Here is a 24,817-nt window from a genome sequence, read left to right on the forward strand (position 1 = left end):
AAAAACAGGTCGCAGGTGCAGTGGAAAGCGCTTTACAACAGCTTTCAGTACTGGAGGTGGTTTTTGATTTGACTGTCCTCTCGTCCTTCTCTAAATGCTTTACTGCCGGGGTGTAAACATTGACAACCAGGACGACGTTATCATATGCTGAGCCAATGAGAACAGATGCTCATAAAGGGAAGTTTGATTTGTTTACTGAATTGATTTCTAATAGCCTGTTTTAATAAATCATCTTAATTACCCAGAAATGGAAGTCCTACAAGGCATTATACATGATACATATTATTTATGAAATATGTTTATTAAATAACTATAAATAAAATGTTACCTAGAGTTGTTTTATTAGTAAGAGCAGTGTGTATTATAGTTTGCAATGACTTGTCAATTATTTCTGCCACTAGTCAAGGATCACAACTTCACTTCTTTATTAAAAAAAATGTAAAAATTTGTCTTAGTATTTAGGGATGGGCACGAGTACTCGAGTACTTGGACGTGACAGCGACGATCGATGATGAAAACGATGATTGTTTGGGTCTATAAATACAATTTTCAAATAAAATTATTTTCTTTCTTTTGGATTGGTTATGCTGGCATTTCGGGTGATAGTGATACCCAGAGATTTGATTGGTTGCTTTGCGAGAGTTTGCGGTCCAAAGTCAAATCCAGAGCATAGAAGGGCATATTGAAAGCGCACAGCGATGCCTGGTTTCACTTTGATAAACTTGACGAAAACACAGTCAAGTGCAAAATGTGCAGCGCCAAGCTGCATACAAAACATACAAATCTACTACAAGTTTGATTCGTTATCATCTTACACACCGCACGCGCAATGCAACGTGGCAAAAGCAAAAAAATCTTGTCATAGTTTTATCAATATAAATTTTCATGTCAGTGTTGTAATTAAAATCTTTTCATTGTCACCATGTGGGATACGCCCCGCTCCGCCCCCAATTAATCGAGTACTTGTACTCGAAATGAAATATGATCAAAAATACCCATCCCTATTAGTATTACATCCAGATGTATTTGTGTAATACTGTACACAAAAGTGAAACTAAAGCAAGGTAGGTATTTACTGTATAGACGTTTCATCGGACACACACGCATGGCCCGAGTTTAATTCCGGTCTGTGTTTGTTGATCGGTCTGGCTAGTGGCTAATATTCTTTTATTTAATGTATATTAACTTATATTAATATTCTATCATATAATAATTAAACAATTAAATTAAATAAACAATTTGTGGAATTTTAGTGTATATTAATTTTATTAAATGAACAATTTGTTGAATAAATTGTGTAACTTTGTCACATTTAAGTTAAGCTAAGTAAGTGTTCTTCTACTGGTAACCCAAAATAATACTGGCTAGACATACATTTAGCTTGCTAGCTAATGTTATTTACTTGTTATTTTGCTTGTTTTCAGAAATAATTTACAGGAACTCTATTCTTTGCGGATGTGTACCGGAAGTTATGTTTGGGCCACAATAGCATGCATGCGCAGTAACGTTTATGTTGTTGCTTTGAAACGTCTAAAACTGAAAAGTTGTTCCAAATCTATTTGACTTGCTTTCTCCCTTGAAACACAAAACTGGATGTTAGGCAGAATGTTAGTGACGGACACCTTCAGTCCTAACCCAATTTATTGTTTAGGGGAAAGAAGAAAAAAATCACTCTTCATATTTTCTCTTTTACTTTACAGATGCAAGAAAGTCATATGGGGTTAGAACAATTCATTTTGGGTTTAATTAAAATGTTCACATACAAGTCAAGACATATGCAAAGCATCCACAACAAATCAAAGGTCAGCTAGTTGCTGAAAAAAATCAATGTTTTGCACCATTTAAGAACATGCAAACCGGATTAATCTTTCAGTCGAGGTTTGCACATTTTCTTTTCTCAAACCCACATCATCATCATCATCATCATCATCAAGCAGACTGACATTTCCACCACCCACACGCTTTCCATCAAAGCAGCGTCCAAACAGCAAAGAGCACAGATGCTGCACGTCATCTGATGAGTTATTTAAACAGAGCTAACAATGACCTGTCTAACTAGTCTGTTACTTTTCTGGATGACTATTCAACTCATAAAAAACATCTTGCCTTAGCAGTATTCTCAAAGGAGCAGTGACACCTAATTGCTCGGTTTTAATAAAAAAATCTTCTTCGCCAGCTCTAGCAGCAAGCAGAACAATAACTTATTCGAAACACCCTCACAGATCTTCGTCGTTTAATTATTTCTGACATCTCTGCCTACCTCTACCTCAGGAAAATGCTCGCGGAAGACAAATCTGTTGTGAAGGCCCTGAGGATCAGCACAATTCAAGCTGAACAAATCCTGATCTTTGGTTTAAGAAAAGATACATCCATTGGCTGTGAACGCTCTCATTTATTGCTTTTTCGGCTTGTTTTTATTACAAAACACTTCATTAAAATTAAACTGAACTGTTGAAAACATGTATTTACACAAACACAATACTTAAATATTCAGGGTTCTCAAAAACCTTTTAGAAACTTAGCCACTGCTGATAGCAATCTTCTGTGTTCCATTAGCAACATATTCTTGGTTAATGCTGAAGCAGAAGCAGTTAATTGAAAAGCACATAACAGAGACTTTGAGCCCACTGGGTCATAACACTTATTCAGAATCTTCCTAGCACACGTGCCATGTGTTAAACAGCAGTGGAAATAGCGCTCTTCAGTGCTTTGTCCTTGGAGGGTATATAGTTCAACAATATAACCAAAGTGTACAAGCATGTACGTAAACATTCAAAAAGAACAACTTGTGAAGCTTGCGGGTAGGTAAAAGAGGAAGATTGACACCACAAACCACAGGTTTAGTACTTTACTAATGTTATTTCTCGTTATTTATTATTTGCAGTCTGGGGTAATTTCTGGAAGCGCTTCTATTTTGCATAATGCATTGTTTTGCATTTGGCATTCAACATTTTTTCATAACAATTGATATCATCATAATAACTTGAGTGAAAGGTTCAGATTTTTTCTTTGTTTTGCATTTTTCAAAATTTCTGGGTTTAAATGGAGAAATCACAGATTTGCTTTTGCTTAGGTGCTCCTGAGAGTACCCATTTCTTCATTTTATTTAGGTTACAATTGTTTATTAGTCCAATTTAAACAATCTAAGTAACTTTGCATCTACGTGACGACTAACCCTCATTGGCGTTTTAGTAGATTTTTTGGTTGGGGTTAATGGAATATGATGACATGTAGTTGCAAAGTTTTTATAGGTAGTAGAACATCTATTTGGGGACCATCAGAGCTACATTTTTAAAATAGTGTTACCAATATTTGTTTGTTTGTACAATCGAAACACAGAATTGACTATTCCAAACTCCAAAGTCTATGATTATTTACTATACAATCAATTTTAATACAGACAATTGTTTCCATGAGCCTGGAAAGCCTCAAGACAGAGAAAATAATCATTTTGTCCATTGAGAAAAATAGCTCTATTTAAAGATCATTTAAGGCATTTACCAAAGACATTGTCAAGACTGATCCCAAAAGCAGGCGGACGGGTGCTCAGACAGCACACATCACCTTGCAGTGTTGCCCCAATTAACAGTCCCCTCGCCCATGCTTAAGACGCCCAATTTTCCATCAGCAGTTAGTCAAATTACAAGAACCGAAGAGATTTTTTCCCGTTTCCCAGCACGGAACGAATGTACGATTAGTTCAGATCAGTGGGAAGGGTCAGCGTGTCGAGTCGGTGTTCATGTTGAATGTTATTCGCAGAATTAATCTCTGTGGCTGTGGGTGTAATTGGGTCATTGAGGCGCGGAGAATGCGAACGGTGATCATTGTAATCGGTTGTGAGATGAATGTACGTGGCATCATTAACTCAATGGGAGGCATGGCTGTCTTATTCTCACCTAGAGAGACAGTAAGGGATTTGGCTGGCGCGCTACAGCTCCGGTTTGAAGATCTCATTTTCTCCATGTCTACTGACTCATCATGACATACAGCAGGACCAGTCGCAAATAGAACAGAGCGGCACAATGCTATCTATCCCTGCACAACAGCAGAGTTGAGCTGTATTGGCAGAGGATGTGAGGAAAGTAAACTGCTCCACTGCTGGGTTCTGCTTGAAATGCTGCGTGCATGTGTGAGTTTGGGTACGTGCGGTTTGAAAATGCAGTCCAGATGTCAGAATGTCTGTATTACTGCTGTAAATTATATTTTTTGCGGTATGTATACTGTTTACGGTATATTCAATTTATGCATTCCTTAAATTTTTGGTCACTATCTACATTTGCTAAGATCTGTGAGGAATACAGCTTCCAGCAATGCGTTCAACTTGATTTTCCACGTCCATAGTAAATAAACCAGAAGTAATAGTAAAGCTACAATATAGTCCGTTTCATTGGACGTGTGCGCCAGGACTGCCGTTAACTTCCGGTCTGTGTTTGTTTATCAGCTTGTTTATCTATTGATATTTTATTTAATTTGGGTTAATATTCATTTATATTATTATTTTATTTTATAATAATTGTATTAAATAAACAGTTTGTTTAATTTTTTTGTATGTTAATTTTATTAAATGCGTCGTGTATCTTTGTCGCATTTAAAGAAACCGTATGGTACTTTGACATCTAGCGGTTGAGTTTGGAATCGCAGTCTAAATGCAAAATTTTGGAGAGACAAGTTCAGCCAAATAACGGTTCTTCTTGGTTTCTTTTGCTTGTTATCAGATATTATCTACAGGTAATCTATTATTTGCGGAAGTTAAATTCCGTCCACGAACGATCGCATGCGCAGTAACATTTGTTTATGTTGTTGCTTTGAAACAGTCTATACAATAAAGCATATGATGTCAATGTACTTTTACAGTGTTTTTTTTTTTTATAGAGATGCACCGATATATTGGCCAATAATCCGTATCGGGCGATAAAAGCTATTTTTCATAGGCTATCGATCAATAGTTTAAAAACAGCCAATGATCAGGGCTGATATATCTTGTCATTCAAAAGAGGACAGGAAAATGCAATTAATTTGTGCTCTATATATATAAAATGTTTAGAAACATCATCAGTTTGATGTTCAATATTAATAGTCATTACATGAATTAATAACATTCAGAAAGTTAATAAATGTGAATTTAATCTTCAGAATCTGTATCAGCCGATATCACTCTGAATAATCGGCAATCGGTAGAGAAATTTAGTATCGGTACATCTTTAGTTTTCATCCTTTCTGGGGATTCTCAGATGTAGAATCAACAATTTTTCAGAAAGAATTCAGAAACAGAAAAAGTAACAGAGCATACAGGTTCATTTTTAGCTTATAGTCACATCACTCATAAAATAAAATACAATTACAACAGCAACCCCACAGCATCAAAAACTCCAAACCTCTGGAACCAAAGTGCTTCATCTCACATAACAGCCTGTTCACCGCTGAGCAGCAGCTGAATAATGCTGCCAGTTTAGACATATTTATCATGAGAAAGGTAACATGAGCGTAAAACAGGAAGACAGGTCAAAGCAGCTAATGGCATCCGTCATCCCTCATGCGGCACTGTCACTGCTGGTTAGCAGCACATGAGTAAATGCGTAACCGGCCTGCATCATAGCTCTAATGTTTCTCAGAACACATAAAGGGAGTTGATGTGTTCGGGGTGTCGTAACGCAGCAGGACACAGCACTGGCAGTGGCAGGTTGCATTATTTAGCGTGGTTTGTGCAGGAGTTAAGTGATGGCGGTAAGAACCGAGGCGGCCGTTTGTTGTTCAGGGTGGTCGCTGTGGGCACTGGCTCTCGGGGATCTCCTTTGTTCAAATCCCAAATGAACAAAGCGCTTTCTGTCCGTACTTATCTGTATGCAACAGCTGCAGTATAAACCTGACTGACATTTATATGAGCTATGACCGTCAACATGAAATGTTGCGTGATGCTATGAAAATGGGTTTAATCAGGGCTTGTTGGTTTAGAAAACAATGGCTTTTGTATGCTCAGTTTGCAAACTGACAGAACGCTGAATATTTAATGTGATATTTGATGAACGCTGCGTGCACGAGCAGGTGTTGGAAAACTCTTAGAAGACAGCGTCTCTGGCCTTGGATGTCTCGCGTGTTTAAAGAAGCGTCTAGCAGGTACATTTATTATGGTACAGGTTCTTGAATAGTCTAGAAATGTCCTTGGATAGGTTTTGGGTACGTTTGGGAACCACACTAGATCTTTACTGCCATCTGCAGGTGAACACAGGCGTTGCACTTTGCAGCTAAGGTTAATTTAAACGGTGTGAACGGATTAAAATGCCCTTTAAACCAGAAGCCCTAAGGGGAAACACTACAATCTTATTTTGAGTAGATGTGTAGCACAGAGTACCTTTGCCGAGGAACGCGTGTATATGTGTGCACACATCTGCTTGCATGTGTATGTGCGTGACAGTGTTAGCGTGCAAGAATATGAGTAAGATCATTAATGAAGACGTGAATGTCTTGGACAGAAATAGCAGAATGAGAGGCCCGGAGGGCAGGAGGAGAGAAAATTTAGCAGTGGCAAGTCTGCTGCAGCATGAAAGACATTAGCCACGAACCTCCATGTTCAGTCCCAGTCTAATCTAAGTCATGATTTGGATTTGTCAGAATGCGTCGTTGCTATTATTTTGCTTATTTTACCCCATCAATCACAACATATTCATATGCGCTGCAGCATAGACATAGCACTACCCAAAGTAGCTATTTGTTGGACAGCAGTACCATCTAGTGGTCATCTGTAGAAATGACCTGCCAAGAGGCTAAGAACAGATCAAGCTACTTTAAAATGCAAAGCTCATTACCACAAACAATCATGTAAAATGTATTCAATACTGAGAAGGACTTTTGTGTTTACTTACATGATTAAAGAACGTGAAGTCCTCCGATTTCAAACTCAATTCTCACTCTCCATTTAATGAGTCTATCCAAAGAAGGCCTGTTGTGCCAGTGAGGATACAAGTGCTAAATACATTTGACAGTCTGTAGACTGAATTATTCCATTTCCAAAGGTGCTTCAGTTAGAATCTCTGTCTTGTTGAAAGTCTGTTTTCACACACCTTGGTGAAAACAATAGCTGCGTTTACTTTACATGGACGAATGTAATCTGATTAAAGGACCAATGTAATCCGGTTAAAAATCCAATCCGAATGAAAACGCTCCATATAAACACGTCAATCAGATTAAAAATGCCCAAGCCGATTGAAATTTCAGTCGGATTGTAAGGGGTGGTTTATACCGTTTGTAATCCGCTTGATGGGACATATAAACACTTGATCAGATTAAAAACTGAAGTAGGAAATTGTGCGCATGTGCAAAGACGACTCTGGCTCGTACAGACGTAAAGGAGGCGTATGACGCACGGAACGGAGCAGCTGCTGCTAAAGAATCCATAAATCTGACAGAGCGGTACACATTTCCATATGCTTGTCATCTCTAAATGAACATATTAATGTTTATATGCATTTAAAATGTCTTAACTGTTTCCCTGGAGTGAGTTTTTAACCGCAATTTCTTAGTTCCTTTTTAATACACGATACATTTGCAGACGTACAAACATACTGTAGGCTAAAATATCTAATCATAAAATTTCATCAGTAGGCTACCGAACACTTATTTTATTTATCGTTTACTTGCATGTGCTTTGGAATGATTAACTGTTTTTATCATGGTAATTTGCTGTAACGACCTTGCTTCATTGATATGTAGACATTATTTTGCGTATTGTACATTATTATGCTGGTGTCTGTGACATAAAATAAACACATCTGTGCTTATAACATTGTTTGAGTAGCCGTTTTGTGAATATTATAATGATACCTGCGTCCACCGCGCCCGTCTCTGTTTACCGTTAATGCGGATATATGAATCCGCATATTATCACTTCTAAAGTTGGGTATTAGCTGTTGCTAAACATTTATTTAATTATTGTTTGCCTGAACACTTGTGCAGTGTGCGCATGTCAGCAGATTATATCGGATTTGAAGCTTGTCATGTAAACACGCACATCAATCAGATCACTTAATTTACCTTTCATGTAAACACAACGTTCAATTCAATCCGATGTGTCCATGTAAACGCAGCTAGTGTGAGAATACATGACTCAGATGGATGATAAGGACTCATTTTGCTTCAAAAGCAACAACACAGAGAAAAATAATTGGGGTCATTCAAATGAATGAGTGTTGTGCTTTGTTCACCTCTCTGTATGATTGTGTGGATGAGATGTTATATGTGTTACTTTTTAAGTAATTTATTTGAGGTTTGTATGATTTTTTTAACTACAGTACACACAAATATTTTAGATAATTTTTTTTTACTTTTTTATATATAAATTATATTTTGGGTTGTTTCACACTAAGCTGTCATTCTGGCTTATGGAAAAAAAAACTGTTTGATCATCGATCTCAGATTGTTCTTTTGACAATCTATTTTAGTGTTTGCATTGTAGTGTGTTGTAATTGTGCTTAGGCAACCTTAAAGTTGCAGAGTGTAATTTCTGTGGTTTAACGGCGCTACAGAAATAAAAATATATTTTCAAACCCTAAAACACTACCCCACCTATAAAACAGATAGTCCTACACCAAGGAATCAATGTTGTTGTTTTGAACTATGTTCAAACTAAGAACTTTCATTATATTTACCATTATTATACCATACCATTACATTACCATAAAGTAGATGTTTGCCAGTAACAGTCTGGAGATTGTGAACCCTACTACATACACTGTTTTTTACTTCAACCAATCTGCATATTCATAAAATAAATTCCTTGCAATTCCAGAGAAATTAGAACATAGCGGATCAAGTGATTGGCTTGAAAACAGCAACCTAGAAAACAGGTTGTGTACCTCCTGACGGATCTAAGCCAGTTTTGGACTACAATGGATTTCCAAATATTGATAATAAAAAAACAGCCATACTGAAAGAGCCAAAGAGCTATGCAGTTTACACTTTTTGTGGTAACCAATTTAAAAATGGCATTAATGGAAGATTAGTATTTTATTGAAAAGTATTTTTATAAATTGAAGTAGATGCTACTGGGTTATTTTAATGTAGTTGCAGTACTTATATACAAACACATGGTGTCAGTGTTGTGCTGGTTCAGGAAGATTTAGGCGATTTGCATCAGGCGATCTGAGACTTCAAAGGTCTGAGTCAGATGTCACTTTTGATCAATCGTTATGGTAGCTATGACAATCTCAAATCACTTTCAGCCTGTCTAAACACTGAGTGAAGACACCAGTTGTGAGCTAAAGAACCTGTGCAGACACAACAGGACTGCTTATTTACAAAACAAAAAATAAAACAGTGAGACTTAAAAGGACACAGTTCTCCAATATTCTGTTGCTGGAGATGGAACAGCTTCCACTCGAGTCATCTCTTTAATTATGTGACGTATATCGCTTCGGGGTGAAGATGATGGGAAACAGAGAAAGTGGCCTGCATGGCTGAGCTGCTGATGGACTGCAGTCAGCTCTGGTTAGTGCCGAGCACCAGTGCTGTGCTTGTCTGCATTCAGATTTCCCATTATGTTTTGATTAAGGAAGTGTCACATGCACATGTGATTGATGAGCTGTCGGGGAAGCTGCCAACTGGAACGCCTCATCGTCTTCCTCATTAAACACTCCGGGAGCACAGTTCCTCTTCCTCACGCACACACAAACAACACACACACATGGAGAGAGAGAGAGAGAGAGAGCGAGAGAGATCCCAATTTAGCTGCCTCTGTGCAGTTGTGAGGGAAGATAGACCCTTCAAACAGCAACGGCTTCAAACAGCCGATTGTTCCACAAAGATCTGGGAGTCAGCGTCTCCCCTTCCTCTGATTTTTTGTGCTTGCCAGAGAGAAGTGGCACGGGGGAGCCAGAGGAGAGGAAGACGAAGGAATGGATGTGGAACGAAACTGGAGAGAGGCAGGGGCGGGGAGGAGGAAGAGCGAGAAATAAAGAGAGAGATAGAGAGGCAGCCAATGCGCAGGGCTGCATCTTGAAAGAGCAAGTGGAGAGACAGAGCGAGGGAGGGTGAACATTGGCAGTTGTTCCCAAGCTGAAGAAAAGTGTGCGCGTCGTGCACCGCTGTGATGCCGTTGGATCCGAGCAGCTGGCGGGTGTGAGCCAGTTTTGAGATTCCCAGTGTGCACGTGCGGCCGTTCGCTGGAGGAGGAGGGCGCATCAGGTTCGTGTCCTTTCTCGCGTGCTGCATCTGGACCCGGTGCTAGGGAGTGTGGGGGGCACTAGGGCCAGGCGGTCGGCTGGGGGACGACATGAGCGTTCCGCTCCTGAAGATTGGCGCGGTGCTCAGCACCATGGCCATGGTCACTAACTGGATGTCCCAGACGTTGCCCTCACTTGTGGGACTCAACGGAACCACCATCTCCCGCGCAGGCACCTCAGAAAGGATCGTCAGCGTGCGTAACCCTTCACTTTCTTCCCTTCTCTTTCCGTCTGTCTGTTTGTCTTGCTGCATGTGTGTTTGTTCTTCTGAATGAGCTAGGACCTTAGTGTTAACGAGCAGTGGCACTTCTCTACGGTGAGATTTAACAGGCAGGCTTTAAGAGGGATTTTCAGGCAAGCAAATTGAATGGGTGTCTGGCTGCAGGGGTCGCTTACAGAGGAATTGATGGCTGCTGTGGTTGAGTGATTCTCAGTAGGAGATGATAGATGGGGAAGTTTTACCCAGCGAGATTCGTGGCTCCAGTGAGGATATCCTCAGCTTGGCAAGAGGAGCAGAGTTAAGTGCCTTAAGACTGATGCTCAGGTCAGGAGTGAGTCGGGGAGGTAAGATTGTGTCTTTGAGGCAGTGAGGTAGTGACTCGTCTGACTGATGTTACCGAGAAATGCAGGGACTTTAATAACTCTCTTCCGAGGATTTCTCCTTCACACCCCCTCAGACCTTTTTTAAATCAACTCCACTGAACCTCTGGGAACCGTGCACTTTGTCTCTGTCCGTAACAGAAATAAAGAAATGTCTTGTGGGAGAAAGGCCCAGTCTCTGGCACGATCAAGTTACCCACAATCAAAGTGTAATATGTATTTGTATAAAGATGAATGAGGATGATTTAAGCAAAACTCTGGAGCTACAAACATTGTTATAGGCTAAATGGATGTTAAATGAATGCTGGCTTCAATTTTACCCTCTCAGTTCTGCCAGTGTGTGAATCATTTCACTTTCAAGCACCAGCGTTTGTTATGTTTTTGATGGTGATCCCTGGCTGAAAGGCCTCTTATAACGAACTAGACCTTCTTGGTCAACCAGCATTGTGTTGTTGTTTAACAGCAAGTCTGACTTGCTCCAAAAGCTAAGATCTGCACCAAAGCAAAAGACCAGAGTAAACAATCCCCTTGTCACCAGGTCTCGTGTGTGTGAGTGTACTGTGTGTGTATTTCGTGAGCGTTACTAAAAGATTGAACCAGGTGCGAGTAGGTGGAAGGGGGTGGATGGAGGGATGTGTTTTCTGTAAAATTTTCTGGATCATTTATGTTGAGAGATTGCCTGGGGTCTCGGCTGTGTACTATATGAGCATCTGCCCCTCAATAAGTGCTCTACTCGGCACAGCTTATGGCCAGGGATGACACTCCATCTGGATGAGGAAGAGGCGCTGTAGGGGTCGGTTGAGTCGGTCTGGAAGCCCACGCTAATGTCCATCTGTCTAGAAGAGATGTCTTCAGAAACTGTCTATCACAGCTTTCCGTAACACGTTCACACTCGCTTTCAAAGACTGTTACTACTCTGCACCACAGGGTAGAAGCTTTATGGATTTACTCCACACCTCTCTACAATGCAAGATGCTTTCCTGCAGAGCTGTTTGAACCTCTCTACAGTCAATTCCAACAATACCCATATAAAGTTTGCTTTTTATCCACCCATGTGTAAATAGGCACCCAATGGTCACGCCACAGGATAGCCCTCTTTAGGAATGTGCAAAACAGGATAGTTCAAAAATCGACTAGTCAGTGGGTTAACAGCATTTACATAAAACATGAGGGTCTGCAATGGAATGAATTAGTCTTAGGATGCAAATACAGTTTTTATAAAGTGTTGGCATGCCATAAACACATAACCTGTGCAGGGTGTGTAAAAGGCAGCGACACATAGGCCAAAGTCTATCTGATTATTGTATATTTTTGTATTGACATACAAAACTTGGTTTTTAAGCAAGTATATAAAGAAATCTGTTTTCAAAACTTTCTCCTTACCATGATTTACAGTGGTAAGCTTATTTAATGATATTATATTGAGCTTTCAAGTTGAGCTTTAAGGTACAAATTTTTATGCTACAATGGGTTCATAATGTAATAAATTTCTCATATAAAACTTTAACATCATGTGAAAAATCATCATTACATTATATAAATGATTGCATTACGGGCACAAGATTTTATTTAATTGAGAAAATTATTACATTATAGACATTAATATGTAATATTTATTACATTATGTGCAGTTATTACTAGGGATGGGTATTGTTATGATTTTACCGATACCGATATTGATACTTCTTATCGATACCGGTACTTATCAATACTGTTATCGATACTACGCTCTATAATTTGATGCAAAAACACATGATGTGACAAGATGTTAAACATTTTAAGTTTCTTTATTACAGCTGAGCTTTAGAACGGCATTTTACAAATACTTCTGAGCAAACAGAAAATGCCACATAAAATGTGTGTGTGTTCCTTAGCAACCACTTACGGCACTTAGCATGTGCATAGGAGCACATCATAATGTAATTCAACATATTTACTTTACATCACTATGGTTATTTGGCTGGTAGACCGCATTTCTATTTTCCTTTCTGGTTTTAGGTCTACATAAATTTAAGTACTATTAGTATAATAAAGTAATATTTTTTAAATTATATGTACTATTTTTTTATAATTTTACTAGCACATTTACTTCAATTTACTAAAGTAAGTAAATATACTACGTGGCAGAATTATTAAAAACCATGTTATAACTTGTTTTCAAATAAAGGACTTTTATTTTGACGGGTTTCTGCAAAGGGGTGTTTGACGGAAGCTTCCTGTTGTGAAACGCGGATGCTGAAAGCTCCACAAGCGCAACCATGCCACTCTTTCACTCATAAACACGCAAAACAAGCAGATTACAAATACACCGCGGAAATCATATGACCCTAGATATCACACATACGTCGAGCAAACTTCAGCCATTCGGACATCATTCAGGGATGGAAAATGACAGGCAGCAGCCTCTAATTCACCATTTAACACACGAATACACAGAGATAAAACAACGCAAGTATCGATAACAGTATCGTTTGTCATGAAGCTTATCGACCCAATTATGTACCGGTCCAATTATGTACCGGTTCTCGGTACCCATCCCTAGTTATTACATTATTAGTTGTTACAATGTATTTTGACTTAAACCTATGTAATATAACCTGTAATTTTATGTTTCACACAGAGGTGGCGACATAGAGGCAAGCGATACAGATTGTAGCTTTAAAAAAAATGACCTCACCTAGCCAATAGGCTAAATACAAAAATACTAATTTTTTAACTAATACGAATTTTACTTCGCTTATTGACTAGTTGACTATTCTTAGTTTGCTTTGTGTATGATAAACCCAAACATAACCACCAAAGGTTTACCTTGTCTTTTTGGTTAGAAAGCATGAGTAAGGTGCATCCTTTTGAAATTGGATAACACTGTATATTAACAAGCTGCAAAAGTAAAAATTTCTTTGTTAGAAAATATTCCAAAATTGTTCTTAACATTTATTTATCTAGCTAAAGTGGTACCCACTATAGGTAGTTGGCATTAACCAAAACCCATTGTCATTCTGGAACTCCCACGTCTCTCGTTTGAAAACCAATCACTTTAAAACATCGCCTCACTTTACCTGAAGGAAAAACCGAGGGGAAATTAGCATACTGTAGATAAAGACAATCATCTTTAATCTACCCTTAAGTGAGGACTTGGTTTTTAAATTTGAGGGATATTAGACCGATGTTACTCTCATACTGGGGAAAGATTTATTCTTTCTAATAAGTGTGAAGCCATCTAAAGCATTCTGACTTTAAGAGACTCAAATTCTAATATCAAAAGCTACTTTGCTCTCAGTCAGAAAGATATCTGAATTCCACCGTCTTGAGATGAAGTGATGATGGTGTGAAATGAGCTAAAGAGTGAAGGTGTGGTTCATGAACAGAGTGACTGATGGATTTGTAGCGAGGCAGCAGGGATGTCCTCTCTCCTCATCAAAGCAACTCATCTTCCATGACACTGTGGGACCCCGCGTGACCGTCCGTCGTCGTGTCGGTCCTGCACATACTAACCGTGCCATTTTCCATCATCTCTGACTCACAATCACGCCACGCCTCACTTGCTCTTTTTGCCCTTTTGAGCTCAGCTGCTAATTCATGTGAACTCATCACATGTAAAAATCATCGCTGTGCTGAAAGGTGAAGCATGTCATTCCTGCGTCATTGGCCGCACCCAGTGGAATTTACCCTTTGCAAGCAGTTTGATTGACAGGCGAGCTGACCAATCATAACGCCGATATTAAGTGCCCCCGTGACTGACCACCATTTTGTCCGACAAACAAACCAGTCTGACAAGCCTGGCGTAGTAGAGCTTTGGTGATTAATATGAAAAAAAAATGCTTTTTAATGATTGTAATAGTAAACCGAGAGATATATACCCAGCTTTAATGGACGTTCACACTATAACGATAAACAATAACTAAGTTATAACTTTTAATAATCATTCTAAATGAAGGAGAATAGCTCACATCACAACTATACCAATACAGATACTAAACACAATATTGTTGGAATCATTAATGTATGAACTACAGACTGAAGCGTTCGGGAAGTGGTGTTTTATGCCGTATTTATTAAATGATCAATTAAAAAAATCAGAAAATTCACAGAGATATAGTGCGAGGCGTCTAATACAAAGTGTGTTAGGTGGCATTTCAGTGCCTGTATACGCTGCAATTCCTAACCGTATTTCGATTTAATGGCTCAAACTGACATATCCAAGTTCATAACATGTGGACTTTTCATTGATTATTGCCTGATGTTCTTCAAATGTGAAGTCACATGTGATGGATATTAACCAATCCTTCTCATTGTCTCATTACCTAAATCTTACATCCTGGAAACCTGAGAAGTAATTAAGTGGAAGAAACAACATTCTGCTAGACTGTAGTGAATAGGTAATGTGGAGATTTGGACAGATTTTTTGGCGCATTTCAGATCTGCCTGTTATAAAAGCTTTAAAACAGCTCTGCTCAGCTGTTGCTGCCCAACGGGGATCTCTGAATTTGAGAAAGAGAGAGAGTTTTAGCCACTTTGGCTGCCGTGACCAAACACACACAGATGGTGATGTTGGCTTCTACAGCTTCAGAAGCTTAAACTCGACGAAACCTTCAGATTATTACTGTTCACTTTCTCTGGACTGTTCCACCTCACAAGGTACAAAAAAAGCATGTGATGGACAATACGTTGATGATTTCACCTCTGTGCAGAAGCTGATTTCTGTGAATCAGCACTCTAATTTTCTCAGCATTAAACAAATGGAAATCACTTTAAGTGCAAACTGAAACACAATCAATAGCGATATCAATAGTGCTGTAGATAACCAGACCGAGATGAATCGCAGGACTGCACGAACGTCATCAGTCCTTTGACTCTGTAGATCTAAAGAAGTACGAGTCAATCTAGATGTACTTTAAACTTCTCTGTCCGGCTGGTAACATTATCAATCAACACTGGAAAACGATATCTTTGATTTTCAGTCAAAAGCAGGACACTTCTTAAATTCACATTTAGAAACTCACTAAATGAAGGAGAGCAACAGGATAATATGCTCTTTTTGTACAAACTGACTGAGTACCATGCACTTAAGAGGGAACATTTACAAAAACGTACAGTGATTTTACTCAATAACACATAACAGTGTTTTTCTAACAAATGTGAAAAAGTGCATTATAATTCACTTAAAAGTGATAGTTCACCCAAAATGAAAATTCTATCATCATTTACTCACCCTCATGAGTCATTTCAAACCTGTATGACTTTCATCTGCAGAACACAAAAGAAGATATTTTGAAGAATGTTGTTAATTGGCCCCCATTCACTTGCATTGGTTTTGTGTCCATACAATAGAAATGAATGGGTGCCAGTTATGTTCTGTTACCAACTTTCTTCAAAATATCTTCTTTTGTGTTCTGTGGAAGAAAGAAAGTCACAAAGGTTTGTAACAATAAAAGGCAGAGTAAATGATGACAGAATTTTCATTTTTGGGTGAACTGTTGCTTTAAATGTACTTGAAGTGCTCTATTTCCACATACTAACTTTGTACTTAATATACAAAAAATTGTTTTAGGACTCCACTATGCTATTTTGAGACACCATGAATAATATACTAAAAATGTTTTTTTTATGTCCAAGTACAAAATTAATGTGTGACAATAGAGCACTTTAAGTGGACTTAAATAGTGTACTATTTCTTAATAAGTGTGCTAATATAATAAAGTGTGCACTTTTTACCTGGGTATGCCCATTTTCCTTTATACTCACTGTCAAAATATAAAATGATTGAATATATTTGGAAATGTAGAATAATATGGAATAATACGGTGTCAACATATTATAATATATTAAATAATACATAAGGAATATTATATATGAGAATACATGCTGTTTCTTATACAGTATATTGAAAGTCCTTGGTTCTAAAAAATATGTACAGTTGACATTATATTTTCCAATATATTACTCTATATTTTTGTTTTGTAAGGGCTTTTTAATTGCAAAAGGGCCATAAACTATTTAAGCAAAATACTACCAACATATAGATTTTCTTTATAGATTTGTATGGTTCCTGTGGCATTCCGATTTTGTGTTTTACTAGGTTCAATGGCAATACAGAATGAGATGATTTTTATTGCATATTGTCGTTCATGTAACTACGCTCATTTGCTACGACGTTCGGAAGATTTTAATGATAATTTCCATCAGCATCTGTGTGTTTGCGTCGATTCTGAAACATTAGTGCCGTTTCTGAGTATTATGGAATGATGTTATGACAGAAGCAGTTCTCGGGCACATGGCAGAAGCTCACATTTGCGTTTCGAGCGGAGACAGATGCCATTGATGAGCTTCAGGGTAATATCATGTAATCACAAAGCTGACAGAAAGCCTTATGTTGATGAAAACGAAAGAGAGCGAAAGAAACAATGCAAGAGTGGAAGCACCGGGTCGAGAAAATGAACACTCACCAAAGGACATCCAAGGAGAAAAATAGGGCAGTTTTCAATCTCCTTGTTACTGTGGTAACTTGTGGCCGCCTCCCACGCTCTTTATATGAAAGTTGTAATAGACTTTCTGTCACACGTCCATGAAATGGAGCCAACAGATTTACGATCTAATTTATGTCCAGTTTAGCGTTGGGCTCAAGGATCGGTCTAATGAAACCCGCCCTGGGTTCAATCCAGTAGATTCCTCGGGGACCGCGTGAGAGACTGTAGTTGGTTAATCCCTTCCGTTGTGTATTAATAGTGTGCACGAGCAGTGATGGTGTCTGTGAGAGAGGGGATGTGACCCTGACTTTCTCTTCTCAGTACCGTTGAGCTGCCTATTGATCACTTTCCGTTTTCTCAATTGGACGTCGATACCCGGGCCGTTTCTCTTCGGGAGGGAGCATGTGACGGTCTCCAGTTGGGCCGGGGATGAAGATCAGACTGCGGGATCGAGGCTGTTAAAGGTCGAGCGGTGTGTGAGAGTGTGTGGGGTTCACGGTGGGATGTAATGGAGCTGGTGTCAGGCTTTGGCAGCCATTCGGCTGAGTAAGAAACTGCCACTTGGAGTCAGAAATTAGACCTCGGCATCTTCCCCCTCTGCAGCTCTCTGTTTTCACTCATAACTGTCGATCTCTCTCTCACGTACACATACTGTCTGCAGATTCTTGTTATCTACTGCACTCACACTGGCTTCTGCCTTTGGTCTCTTGCTTTCTGTGTGTTCGTATTTGTGCCTTTAATTTGACATCTGTATGTGTTGAGTAAGTGTGGACCTGTGGGACATGTATTTACGCCAATTATTCTTCTGCGGCCCCATTTAGCCCATGATGTCATTCTCTATTCAGCGAGCTGGGCTCCATTGATTTCCGGATCTCCCATCAGCCCCTGTTTATAGATGCTACTGTTATCTTTGTAATAGCTTTGAGCTCAACAACAATTTTGGTTCTCACACCGTGTGCTAACCTGGCACAGCATAATCATTTGAGTAACAAGTAATCTTTCTGTGCACTTTGAAAAATTTTAACTACAGAAAATAAGAATGTGTCTGGTCTTTATATACGTTGCACCAATGAGATTTGAGATTTGACAGCAAAAAATGTATGCACTGCAAAAGTGTGACCCAGTCTGTGAAAACCCACCTAAAGGGCCTATTTTTTGGTGATTTACTGTTTTCTACATAAAATCATCCTACATAATTTAAAGAACATTCAGTGACAACATAATATTGATATCTTTAATATTGACTGAGTAAGGCCATGTCAAAAATTGAAATCATAGTGAAATTAATGGTCAAGATCAAAATTTCATGCTCATCTCAGAATAATACCAAAATAACACCATCTTTGGCAAAAATGTATTTGAAGTGTAATTGGTTTGGCGTACATCAGGAGCGGCGCTAGGGGTGGTTAAAGGGGACTGAAGCCCCAAATGCTGTCAGTAAAACTGTTCTCATTACCCTGCCCTGTACGGATCACTTAGGGGCCGTTCATTTTCGCGTCTTTTGCATGTGCAAGTTCATTATTTTAAATGTTGCGGCTCTTGTTTTCCATGATCTATTTACTCTTTCAGTGAGCTAGGATCGGCAGACTAATTATCAGTCGTATAGCACTGTATAGGAAAAGGAGGATTTTTGCAGTAATATATCAGCGATATGACAGATCCTCTTTACATTGCTGAGCACTTCGTTAAGCCAAGCCACAACAGCACAAGCTCCCGAGCGTTTTGAAAAAACGAGAAAGCAGTTCGGCTTGCGTTTTTCACACGTATGTGTATTCTGACAATTGGATGTCTCTGGGCTAAGCCTCGGATATTCACTCAACCTAGAACCGCCCCTGGTTCTCCATTCGTTTACATGGAGAGTTTATGACCTATACTAGCCAGCCACCAGGGGGCAATCAAATTGCTTTGGCTTCACTTTTCAGGATGTGTTTTACTTAAAAGAGATGTGTTCAGTTAAGGATGGGCTGTGTTGTTTAAGTTCACATTTTTTCACTGAGAGAATTTTTATGGATAAAGCATAACTGAACTTTTTTTAAGAAAATGAGACATATTATCTCAAGTCATTTTGATTCAAGTAAATGTATCATGATTCCAAAAGTTTTAGATATTTATACTGAAGAACAAAACAAAAGTTTCACCTGGTTAGGAAACTTTGTTTTCTAAGTGCCACAGTAGGTGATCATTTGTCAATTGAAGCCATTATGTTAACTGCTTATTGCGATCCACATAGCACCTTGTGGACCCTCCATTCTTAAACGATTACAAATAAGCTGTGCATTAATATATCGACTCACTGTTGTGATTTAAGCAGAATTATTTGTTTCTTTGGAGGGTGTTAACGGCAAATAAAAAAACACATGCACATAATCAGGCTGGCTTTCACGGACGACAGCTCAACCATCACTTATTAAACACTGCTTCATTTTAACCGGCCGTGTGTTCATAAATAACTGGCCTGTTCTGTAACATACACCCACATACGGTCACTGAATTTGACATAGACACGTGTGGGTAATGTGCACCGTGTGTGTGTGTGTGTGTGTGTGTGTGTGTGTGTGTGTGTGTGTGTGTGTGTGTGCGCGTGTGTGTGTTTGTGTGTGTGCCCCCTGTTCTCCGCTCTGCCATTAGCGGTAGATGAGCGGAAATTACGGCAGAATGAATTGGTGGGTGGTAATGATTCCAGGGGTGATTCTAATCAGTTCTTAAATTAAAACCCAACATTTATGCAACATTAATGAACAGAAAGCGTAGTTATGTGAAAGCGCAGCTCACGGTCGCCCCCTCGGCTCATATCTCCCACCCATCGGATAGGCGCACGTGCCAATGTTTAACATGTGAAGTGCATGTACCGCGAGGATGATTGATGCGACAGTTTTATCCGCATGAGAGACTGCGGGCAGCAGATTGGCGTATAGATTGAGTCGCACTTCGACGCTAACCACTTGTGACATTCTCAGACACCAAGCCGCAGGTCCACCAAGATGGGACTGAGACTGTTGATGAAGGTTACTGCGGTAATACACTCAGCACGGATTGAAGAGTCAAGCAAGTGAGAAAATAAAATAATATTTCTTACGTTCGGGCTGGTCTTGGATCAGGTCTGAGCAGTCAGCGGAGCGGACCGCCAGCACGTGCCATCTTGAAACCAGACGTGTCCGTACCGATCACACGGGTCAGGCAGGATTTCTGTTTTGGCTCACCTGTAACATGTTTGGAAAAATTCCATCCATCCTGACCGAGCGGTTTGTGTGTGCCAATGACACAAAGCCCACAAAAACAGCACTAATGCAACACAGGACTTGCTAGACCTGACAGGTGCTGAATGCCAGAGCGGGCAGGAAAATAGCGCGGCACTCACAAAGGCCCTTTATAACAGAATGGGGCATTCTTATGCAAATGAATATGTTCTGTACAAGCGGGAGTTGAACAGAAGGAAAGAGGCTAATGACCAACCTTATCAAATTTGAGTATGAATCCCCGATGGGAGTGTGTGTGTCGAGTGTGAGCGGTCTTATGTGTCTCTGTCTCTCATGCCTTTAGGCTCAGCAAGCACCTTCACTGGCGTGAGTTGCAGGAAATTGTGTGTCCCAATCGACTGGGTCACGAACGGCAGTTGTGTTCATTTTTAAAAGAACTTTCCTGTAGCTCAGTGGTTAGAGCATGGCGCTAGCAACGCCAAGGTCATGGATTCGATCCCAGGGATTGCACATACTACATAATCAAATGTATAGGGGTGTCTTCGACTAAGGATTTACATAGTCGAATCAGAATTGTCACGTCATGCCTATAGTCGACTGATAGTCGAATCGCATGCGTGTGTGTGGGGGGGACGACAACAGGCGGTTAACAAGGGTGCAGCACAACATCGATGCACCAAAAAACAATCAAACATTAATTGACAGTTTTTGCTTAGAACCGAATATACCTATATATTAATTCAAATAAAAACAAAATAAAAATAAAACACCAAATAAGACAGATTAAAGTCACAGGGCCCTATTGTACACCCGGCGCAAGGCGCAGCGCAAGTGATTTGCTAGTTTCCGCCAGACGCAGTTCTCATTTTACCATCCTGCACCGCGTTGTTTAAATAGCAAATGCATTTGCGCTCATTTGTGCACCCATGGGCGTGTTGGTCTAAAAAAGAGGTGTTCTCAGGCGCATTGTTGGCGCATTTTGAGGAACTGAAAATAGACTGCACCATAGACCAACTCAAACCTGGTCTAAAGTCAATGGCGCAATCTTTTTTTAGTTATTTAAAGAGGCATTAGGAATATGTGCCTATTGGCGGGTGCACAGCGCTCGTACATTCTGCTTATTACACACAAAGGGATGCGCAGCAGCACACAATAATACCAAATATTACAAATAAATGGATTACAATGTAAAATATTATTATTGTGGACACAAAGATAAAAATCTGGCTTGTCCTGTAGACGGTTTGCTTGCGCGCTTTAACTTCTCGCACGAGCAGATGCGTTTCCTTTCTGGAGAAGTGTCTGCTCTTCCGAATTCCGCTGTGTAAATAGCGAATCCGCCATGGCGCGAGCGCAACTGGGGAATGAGAGATGAGACTCTGATTGGTTTACTGCATGTTTGGCCCACAAAACACCCATTACTCATTAAGAGAATCGGGACAACCCGTTTAGACCATGCGCCCGGGCGCGCCGACAGTTTTCCCGTCGTTAAATTAGCAAAAGTGGTTTCGGACACGCCCTGAGTGCACCTGCGCCGTGCGCTTTAAACCATGCGCTTAGATCGTGAAAATAGGGCCCACAATGTGCAAAATATGTGTTTAGGCAAAATGTCTGAAATGCAGGGGAACATATTTTCAAAGCACAAGCCACAAATAGTAAAATTAATGGACATTTTCCTTAAAGGTCTCCTCAGACAAGCACTTTCAACAAGTTGGTATGATTTATTAGGGTCTTCATGAAATGTCTGGAACATATTTTGCTTAAAAACACCCACTGGGTGTGTAAACAAAACCCTTCTTGCCTCGTCGAAAACAACTATGATAAAGCACTCCGGTTTGAAGTGATTCGTGCAAACAAGCAGGTTTTTACTTACGGTTTCTGATGGATTTCCACTAAAAATAAAATAAATCCACTCCTGTCTCTTCCTAGGTTTGGACTCTGTGCAGCGACTACATTGCATGTTGTCCACGAACTTTAGCCATGGCGTCACGTACACCGCTGTCGCTTGTGAAAACAACAATGGCGGAGCGCGGTGGGTGGAACTGTGTAGATTAAGGGGCGGTAACATTATAATAAAATCCGCTTTGGACGTCACAATCGGAGCGAAATCTGAACGGCTCGATTTCTCACATGCTTGCTGGGAAAGGCATACCAAAACAAACTTACTGGGTTCTTATTTTTCACGTTTTCTGGGTTGCTAGATGCACCAGGGACCCGATTATAGCACTTAAACACAGAAGAAGTGGGGTTTTCATCTGATGTCTCCTTTAAACATCACGTTACAATGCTGTGCCACTTACTAAGACCAGATCTCGCCTCAAAACTATTTTTAAAACTACTCGATAATAATGAATTATTTTTATCAAACGGGAATACAGCACGTTCATTACCAATGAACTACCAATAAAGTGACTTTATTTACCGCATGTAAAGGAGGATCTTACCATTTAAACAGTCAAAAAGTCCCTTTTACCTTTTTTCCTGTGCACTCTTTCTCCGTCCTCCTGACACGCACGCTTGCTTTCAGTGCAGAGAATGACAAGTTCCAAAAGTCTGCACGATCTCCTTACTTGCTATATGCGGTGATTTGGGTTAAATTACTCACTAAGGACTATTAAAAGCATGCTATTTCTGCTCAATGTGTGCTATGTCATTTTTTTCTTATTAGAGTATCACATTGTCATTTTTATTTCAATAAATTATGAGCCCCGTCCATTATGTGCTGCATGTAGGCACCATTTGTACAGTGATCTGAGTTGCTGTCTATGTAGAGCGCTCCAAATCAGTTACCAATAAGCATTTCAATTATAATCTATTAGGGAAGCTTACTGTATTCTGGAATAGAACTAAAAGGGATGAACGGAAGGAAACCAAGAAAGTAAATGGAGAGGAGAGAATAAATGATCGAAACAGACGAAGGAAGATAAATCAATTGTCGCCTGTGACTCCAGTCCCAAACTGAAAAAACTGAAAACACAAGCATCATTACACAGTTCAAATAAATTGCAGCTCCAAAACAAACATGTCACCACGTCTTCAGCGAGATCAAAAACATGCATGTGACTTTAAACAAGACAAAGATTTGAACAAAAGACAAGACCCAAGAGATGAGAGGTCTTGATAGGAGTCGGTTGCCAAGGGAGCGAAAAGCACTGAGCCACTGCCATTACAAGATAAACAGAATGAAATATGGCTTTCCTGTTTCCCAAAATTAAAAAAAAAAATCATACAATAAGATGTTTATTCCACAAAAACACAATAATGTGCTTCCACATGATAAAGTAGAATAAAAGTAAATTGGAGCCAACTAAATGAATCTCGAGTGTAATAATCAGTATTTTATCAATGTATTATTGTATTCATCTACATTTCTGGAACCTGCCTCTGTATCTAAATTTACTAATCGACTCCTTTAGACTTTGCGAAATTACATTTTGCCAGGCTAATAAAGCCTTATTGAGTGGAATCGCAGTAATCTCGACTAAATTGAGTGGCTGGGAGAGATTGTCCAGGGACAACCAGAGCAAAAGACACAGCTAGTGGTCCAGATGAGAATGATGGGGAGGCGAGGAACACACATCAGAAGAAGAGAAGCGATCTGGAGGAAGGAAAGCGTGAAGGAGAGAGAGAGAGAGAGAGAGAGAGAGAGAGAGAGAGAGAGAGAGAGAGAGAGAGAGAGAGAGAGAGAGAGAGAGAGAGAGAGAGAGAGAGNGGGAGGGAGGGAGAGAGAGAGAGAGAGAGAGAGAGAGAGAGAGAGAGAGAGAGAGAGAGAGAGAGAGAGAGAGAGAGAGAGTAGCAGGGATTGGCATGATGTGACAGTGAGCTCATGGGCAGCCACTGCTTTACTCTCCAATCACATAGTCTCCCCGTCCACTCGCTCATTTAATCTGATGGAAGAGAGTAACAGACAGAAGGAGGGAAAGAGAGTAAAGAAGGGAAGGTTAGAGCAGAAGGAGACATTTTATTGCCACTCCCCTTTCTAGTAAATGCTATCTGTCTTTAATGACATTGTCAATGGTTATTTTACGTTCTGACTTCTAGTCTTTGGTCTTCTCTTGAATACTGACGTTTATATCAGTGTAGGAAATGGGGCTGCCCCCCAAAAAATTAAATGCTGTATTAAAAATAATAAACAAAAACAAAACAAAGGGGAAAACACAATATCATTAGCTCTGTATAAAAAATAGAGTCCTCACAATGAAAAGCAAAACGGATTTGGATATACTTACAGTATGAGAAGCAAAACGGATTTGGATATACTTATGAGTGCCACATTTTTTAAATGTCCTCACAAATATTGATAATAAATGCTCATAAATTGTCCAAAGAAGGTTTTGCA

The 24,817-nt window shown here is 39.6% G+C and overlaps 1 protein-coding gene and 1 long non-coding RNA gene across 4 annotated transcripts in view; one reads left to right on the plus strand and one right to left on the minus strand.

Annotated features, from left to right (window-relative positions):
- Positions 1-24,817, minus strand: part of LOC130562076 (uncharacterized) — a 167,673-nt gene that overhangs the window by 35,458 nt on the left and 107,398 nt on the right. The window lies entirely within an intron of this gene.
- The window catches only part of olfm2a (olfactomedin 2a), an 84,409-nt gene that overhangs the window by 32,711 nt on the left and 26,881 nt on the right, over positions 1-24,817 (plus strand). Inside the window, exon 1 of one of the 2 annotated variants that reach the window (XM_057346879.1) lies at positions 9,786-10,408. The exons of the other annotated variant lie outside the window; for it this stretch is intronic. Coding sequence (XP_057202862.1) covers positions 10,265-10,408 — 144 coding nt within the window. The 5' untranslated portion in view covers positions 9,786-10,264. Of the gene's footprint in view, positions 1-9,785; positions 10,409-24,817 lie in introns of those variants that run through there. 2 annotated transcript variants of the gene reach the window in all.

The sequence above is a fragment of the Triplophysa rosa genome, linkage group LG11, assembly GCF_024868665.1.
Source record: "Triplophysa rosa linkage group LG11, Trosa_1v2, whole genome shotgun sequence".
NCBI classification, from domain to species: Eukaryota; Metazoa; Chordata; class Actinopteri; order Cypriniformes; family Nemacheilidae; genus Triplophysa; species Triplophysa rosa.